At 51.0% G+C, this 6714-nt stretch overlaps 1 protein-coding gene across 5 annotated transcripts in view; it reads right to left on the bottom strand.

Annotated features, from left to right (window-relative positions):
• The window catches only part of MVB12B (multivesicular body subunit 12B), a 63903-nt gene that overhangs the window by 4857 nt on the left and 52332 nt on the right, over positions 1 to 6714 (bottom strand). For 4 of the 5 annotated variants that reach the window (XR_657616.2, XR_657615.2, XM_009280093.2 and 1 more), the window contains exons 8-9: positions 4122 to 4177; positions 2233 to 2292 (exon numbers count right to left, since the gene is read on the bottom strand). Coding sequence is in view for 3 of the 5 variants with exons in the window: in XM_009280093.2 (XP_009278368.1) it covers positions 2233 to 2292; positions 4122 to 4177 (116 nt within the window). In the remaining 2 variants the exon portion in view is untranslated. Of the gene's footprint in view, positions 1 to 489; positions 547 to 2232; positions 2293 to 4121; positions 4178 to 6714 lie in introns of those variants that run through there. The other variant, XM_019472289.1, reaches the window with a different exon arrangement.

The following is a 6714-nucleotide window of genomic DNA, read 5'->3' as shown; positions in this document are numbered from 1 at the left end:
AGTGCGGGAGGCCCATTGCAGCCCGACGGCTGACCGTGCTGCTGACAGCCACGTGGCCCAGCAGCACCCGCTGCTGCCGCCGCCGCCGGAGCCGTGAACAGTCCCGATGCTTTCGCTGCTGCCTGCACTGCTCTGCACCGTACAGAGGCTGCCTCACCTGCCGAGATGCCCGCTCAGTGACGTTCCCCTACTCAGCTCAGGCAGGACCAGCGAGGACAAACCCCCTGCAGCCCCGCAGCGAAAGCCAGCCACGGCGCTGCCAGGGCTCTGCTCCTCTGCGCCCTACGTCCACCGAAACAGCCGTGAGCGAACGGTGCCCTCAGCTTAAACCTGCCTTCACCCGCTGGGCTTCACTGCCTCTTCATACACCACTTCTTCATACGCTCCTCAGGGCACAGCTGTGCAGTCCCGGTGCAATGAGATGTTGACTTCAGGTGCAGCCTGAGTGTGCAGTACAGGATTTGCGCCTATTTTCATCAGCTTTCCTGAAAGGGTGGAGTCCTTTCATTCTGCTTGCCTCGCAGCTTGGAGGATGGGTGCATACATCTGCAAATGTGGCGACAGAGAATAATAACTCTTGGAATTCTTTGGGAATATTTTTTGCAAGGCATCTAGCTCCAGGGAAAATGTTCTCGCTGCTTTGGAAATCCAGAAGATTTGCTGTAATGGTGCTATTGCTTGCAAGGGAAATAAAGCCATGCAGAAATTCACAATATTTATATGCGTAGCTATCTATGTGCAGACAAGATGCTCCATCAAGGAATATGGGCTGCATAATTATACTTTTCATTACTCTGAAACGCACACAGCCTGTAACGGAACAGGAGGGTGTGGGGAGAGCCAGCAGGTATCAACCTCTCCTCCCAAGGCCGCACAAATGACTCTGGTGCCGGTGACCCTGCACTCCACAGGCCTGCGAGTGGCATGGGGGAGGGCTGCACAGCCCACCCATCCAGGCAGTGCCCTGAGCTGCCGAGATCTCTCCCCGCACCAGGTGACACGCAGAGGGCTGCAGAAGCAAATCCAACGCCACTTTGCTTTCCCTCCGGCAAAGGGGACCCACTGCCCCATGGCCAGCTCCTGGCAAGCGCTGGGGAAAGGAGGTAGGCATATGTAGGGGCCACCAGCCCTGAGCATCCCTGGCTCCCAGTGCACGGTGCCCTCATGACAGACGCAGGCAGTCCCAAACAGAAACATGGCACGCGTGTCACGCAGCGGGACTGCAGCGCCGAGGCAGCGGTGACAGACGCAGGCAGTCCCAAACAGAAACATGGCACGCGTGTCACGCAGCGGGACTGCAGCGCCCGAGGCAGCGGGTGCTTCTGCCAGCGATCGCCCCCGTTGGGCAGCATCTTCAGAGCTGCTGTCGCTGCCTCCCTGGCCCACCAGGTGCCTGGAAAGCCCTGGCAACTGACCACCTTCTCTTCGCACTCAGACAAAACTTCCAGGCAGGAGAAGAGGATGGATTTAGGAAACTGGACTCACAACTGGAATCAGAAAGTAGAGAAGCCATGAGGAGTCTGGAAGTTTTGCTATGCCATCTTCTTACTCTTTGCCTTTAACCCAGATGGTTGGCACAAGAGAAGATGTTTGTGACCGACGGTGCCCAAAGAAGCATGTGCTGCTGAGACAATTTTCCTCCTGGTCTGAAACTTCAGCTGAGAAGCAGCCTTTGCAGAGCAGGTGGCTCCTCAGCACCATGCATGTGCCAAAATCCTCCCTCGGGAACACGAGACCATCCTCAGTTTGATGGCTGTCTCCTCCCTGAGCTCCTGGAAGACTCACACGCACTGAAAGCACAGCCTGTTTTTCCTGGTAACAAGTTACCAGCACCATCAAACTCAAAAATGATGAAGTAGTTCACCTGACATTGCTTAATCAAGTTCATTTGCTTCCCCGAGATGCAAGAGGCAACCTAACACAAACAGCGTCCTGCTTGTAACGTGTTTTGTTAATAAATGAGAAAGAAAGGTTAAATAAGACAGACATCTGGAATTAAACAGAGGGCAGCAGACTTTGCCATTAGATTCAACAGCTAAAGCATCTTCACCCAGCACAGATCACAGATGACATCCCTAATTCTGAGCTTACTGTTTGACTCCACATTGACTTTATCCAGCAGCAGTGACTTCGGAACGACAAGAGAGGCCTTTTCCGTAAGGGAAGGGATCTTACAACAAAGTGAACATAGCTCTCGTGACACTTTTGCTTAGTGCCTGGCTGGGTACCTACCTCCTTTTCGATTTCTGCAAGGGTTTTGATTGTGATGCCCAAGAGATCAACTGGCTGCATCTAGCAAGGGGGGAAAAAAAAAAATTGGTTTTGTTTTGTTTGAAGTCAGCAAATACTCTATCACCAGATTTAGAGGCACCATCTGTAAACACATGCATAATCCTGTTTCTCAGACCACCACAAGAGTGAAGAAGCAGTAGGCGGGTTAGGGATAACAGCTCTAACGCCTTTCTCCCTAAGCAGGGACAGCTGACGCTCATCTCAGTGTTGCTTTGCACAGGTAGATCTTTAGCCACCTCCCTGCCACAAGACGGCTGTTACTGGAACGCACTTTGTTAACACCCTATGGATTTCGTATGGCTGCAGCACATAGGTGTGAGCAGCACCGGCTGTGGGAAGCCCCGACCAAACTGACCATATGGTGGCAATGGTGTCTAAAGGATCCGAGGGGAAGATTAGCATGACCTAATCTCTCTGCATTTGTCCTCGCAGCAGGGACTCCAGCTTTCTGGGAATAACAGCCCATAAACAACCCTTTCAGAAAGCAATGGTTGTGAAAAACTGCGTCCAGTTGCACATGCAGGTTGTGTCAGCAGGAAGAAGAAAGCACAAAGCGGGAGCACAACGTGAAAAATCAGATACAGCTGATGGCTCAGTGTTTGCCATAACAGCTTCTCGTAAACTGATTTTTAAAGAGATATTATTTTAGGATTGGATGGATTAGGGAACTGCTAATGGGATGCTGAGCCTTTGAGCTCTGGATCACCAACTTAAGTTAGTGCTGGGCCAGCGATGCTCAAAAGTCATTCTGAATTGGTACTGGGGTTTCCGTTTCGGCTGAGCAAACCTGCCCTGCCCAGGCTGTTGGTGGCACCCTCCGCGGGCACTGCAGTGCTCAGCACCGAGCAGGCAGGACGCAGTGCCGAGCTCGCCCCGCTGCCAGGCAGGAGCCGTGCAGCACAGGCACACCGAGCAGGACTCCGCTTGAGGAGTGAACTCGCTTAGAAACCTGCCGTATGTGAAAATAACCCAGTCTGGTTTGCTGCTGCGCTTGAGACACTTTGGCTCAGATAATCTCCCATGACAGAGGGCAACGGGAATCCTAAAATCATTTTTCCATCCCTGCTCCTGCTCCCTGGAACCCAGCCGAGGTCCAGCTGCGGTGTCATTAAGACACAGCCGCCTCCGCAAACTTTCCAGGCTGGAACTGGTAAACAGGAGGGCGCAGCCTCCCCACCAAACTGGATTTCGTCCAGCGCAGCCGTGGCAGCCCTGCTACCCCCGGTCAGCTACAGCCACTCGTGCTCCACCTGCAAAACCACCAGCACCCACCAAGACTGAGTAGCTCTGGAAGATCTGGAAGATCCTCGCCCACACGCCGCTGCCCGGCTCTGCCCGCACAGGAGCAGAGAAGCCTCAGGAGCCTTGCGGCAGCCTGCCGAGCTGCGGCAGCTGCCAGCGCCAGGGAGCACCATGACGTTACCATTGCCTTGAACTTCTGGGGTGCAAAAGCAAAGTCGTAAAGCTGACTGCACTATTCCATCTCCACAGCAGGTTAAATCTAGGAGAGCTGTACATTTGTAGCTTTCTTTACAACCTATGCTAAGAAGTTTGAAATGCTTCCAGCACTATTCCTATTCCTATTTCTGATGGTGATAAACCTTCACCTCCCTAGAGAATTCAGTTTTAGAAGTTATCTGGCAAAAGCCATTCCCACCCTATGGGAAAGTATTGTGAAGTGCAACCCTGGATCATCTCAAGCACTGGGTATGTATTACGCCCCACAAAAGAAAAGCTCCTGGAAGCAGGTAATTTGTGTTGATGCTTTGTGATTGCTCTTCACAAAAAGATGAATTTCAGACACTGGGAGAACAACGAAGGCAACTCACCCCTTCAGGAGCGCAGGCAAACTTCTCTGAAATCATAAAAGGCACTCCATCCATTGCTGAAAGGGACAAAATGAGCAGACATGTCACATTTCCAGCTGACTTCTGACATGCAACTTCACACATTCCCAGTGACAGATCAAGTATTCATGGCATTGACACATAACTGATAGCTCGTAGAAGTTATTGCCAGCCTTTTCCTCCCTCTAACTTGCCAGTGGTTTCTCTCTGTTCGAGACACAGCTGGGTTAGTCCCTACCAAATCAGGAATTCAATGAACCCTCCCTGCTCTATCCATATACAATTTCATGGTCTCAATTTTGAGTCTTCCACAATTTGGTTCAGCTGCCAAAACAGGACAGTATTTGAAACTGAAAACCAATACAAACAGTTTAAGAGGACAGACATCTGTTTACCACTACCACACAGAACCATCTGAGCGAACTCGGTGGTGTCCGAGCAAGAGGATAAGGAACATGCCTGGTTCAGGTGACTTGTACCTCCCCAAAGCAGTAAGTACTACTACCTGGGCAGAATGAAAACAAACACCTGCGGCCAAGCACCCTCCCTGGCCTGGCTGCTGCCACTGCAAACTTAACAGTGAGCAACGGAGCTCAGACACTTGCAAACCACATCTGGAAGATGGAAACCAGTGGAGTATGAGGACAGACACAAGGACATGACACCCCATGACACTGGGCCAAGCTCTCTCTGTAGCACAACCTTAATGATACTAAGAGGATTGTTTGCCTTTATATTGTCTTGTGTATTCTTCTTAGATAGTGCAATGTGCAATGATGTTCAGTGTTTCTGTCTTGCTATCACCACCTCGGAAACTTCACAGAAAGCCTCCCACAAGACGTGTCAGTACAAGGCAGACACTTACTTTCAAAACATGCAACACAGCAATTTCCCCACAAGACTGAAAACGGCACATTTCTAAGGCAGAGTGCAGCCCCAAATACACCTGCTTTATTTCAGTTGCACCTTTAACATTTTAAGTCTTTAAATTTCAGCTCTGAAAGAAATAAAAGCTTCAAACTAGACCAAATTTAAGCCCTGAAATGCCTTCAGGTAATCCTCAAATAGGGTTTTCTTTCACAAAGCATCTGCACCCACGAACCCGGCATTTCTCTGCTTGCTGTTTGTAACTTCCATCAGCACCAGTGAGTTACCATGTTAGTGATTTAACAAGGGTTATTTAAGAATACTTAGCATTTTACATTTGCTTTGTATATTTTTGACTTAAAAAAAACCTCTCCACTGGAGTAATTTCATTATCAAAGGTGCTATGTGGCAGCCACAGTGCTACATGAAACAAAAGGAAACAGATGAAAAGCAGCATCACCAAATCCAGGAAGTTTTGAACCTGAAAGACCATCTGCATTTGTTATCCCGACAGAAACCTGCTTTGATCAGTCACACGCTGGCTTTTGTAAAGTAATTTAAAGAATAAGCCGCGATGAGCGTGCACGTTCCCCCGGCAGCTCCCGCCAGACTGCCTCCATCCGTCCTTCGGTCCTCGCGCACTCCAGCCCTCCCGGAGCTCAAAACTGCAGAGCAAAGCAGCAGATGAAAGGAGGGTGTGCCAAAGGCTCAGCAGCGCAATTAGCACTCTCCTAAACAAACGAGCTTCAACAGAGCTGTAATTAAGCAGGCCTGTAATTAAGTATATGCCCTTTATCATAACGATCATGCTTAAAAATGGCATGATGCATGGAAGTGTGTTATTAATGCTGCACTCCCAAAGCACAGGAGCGTACACAGGAGCTGGCGTGTCAGGCCCGTCACTAGGCTGCTGGTAAAATACATTAAAGGGAGAAATCGGAAAACAACACACTCATTCGGTGGCTCTTTTCACAGCCAAGCACTAGGAGTCACGAGGATTTACATACCCACCAATTCAGGAAACTTTACGGAAATAAAGCACCAGGCTGCCACAGCCGCCCGCCTCCCCCAGCCTCCCCTAGTGCTGGGAGGGCGGCAGCCTTCGCCCCACGGCTCGGCTGCGGGAGCCTGCGGCGCCAGCCTGCAGGCAGGAGCTGTTTGGGCACGTAAGGGGCTGCAGGCAGATGGTGGGGACCCCCCTGAGACGTGTGGGGAGCTGCTGCTCATCCCTCGCCTCTGCTTCCAGGCTGAACGATGGCCTTGTACAAAGCAAACGCTTCAGAGGAAGGACACCCCCACGTCCCCCACCTCGCCGTCAGAGGTGCTGCTTGCCGTCCCGCAGCACTGGCCGCAGGAAGAGAGATTCAAAGCTACTGCTGCCTAAGAAGGTTTTTTCACATTCACAAGGATTTCAAGGGTGAGGCAACCCAGCTTCCTTTTAGGAGTGTAAACAAATCCAAGAGAAGATTAACAAACACAGTGACAATTTGTTCCACCACAACATCGAACCATCTCACGTGAATGTTAGCTTTTGTATCTTGTGGACAAGGCTTTGTCATGCGATGTGTAGAGTGTGCTCCACGGGGGTCCTGTGCACCAAGCTGCTTTGAACAAAACCCCAGCTGCAGCAATGCATGTTTGCAGTGATTTACTGGGGAGGTTCGGCACCACGCGCCCCTGCCTGCCACACAGCCCCTCGCCCGCCATC

This window comes from Aptenodytes forsteri, unplaced genomic scaffold (genome assembly GCF_000699145.1).
Source record: "Aptenodytes forsteri isolate BGI_AS27 unplaced genomic scaffold, ASM69914v1 Scaffold163, whole genome shotgun sequence".
Classification (NCBI taxonomy): domain Eukaryota; kingdom Metazoa; phylum Chordata; class Aves; order Sphenisciformes; family Spheniscidae; genus Aptenodytes; species Aptenodytes forsteri.
Note: the sequence above shows the minus strand (reverse complement) of the source record. Positions and strands in the feature narration are given on the sequence as shown.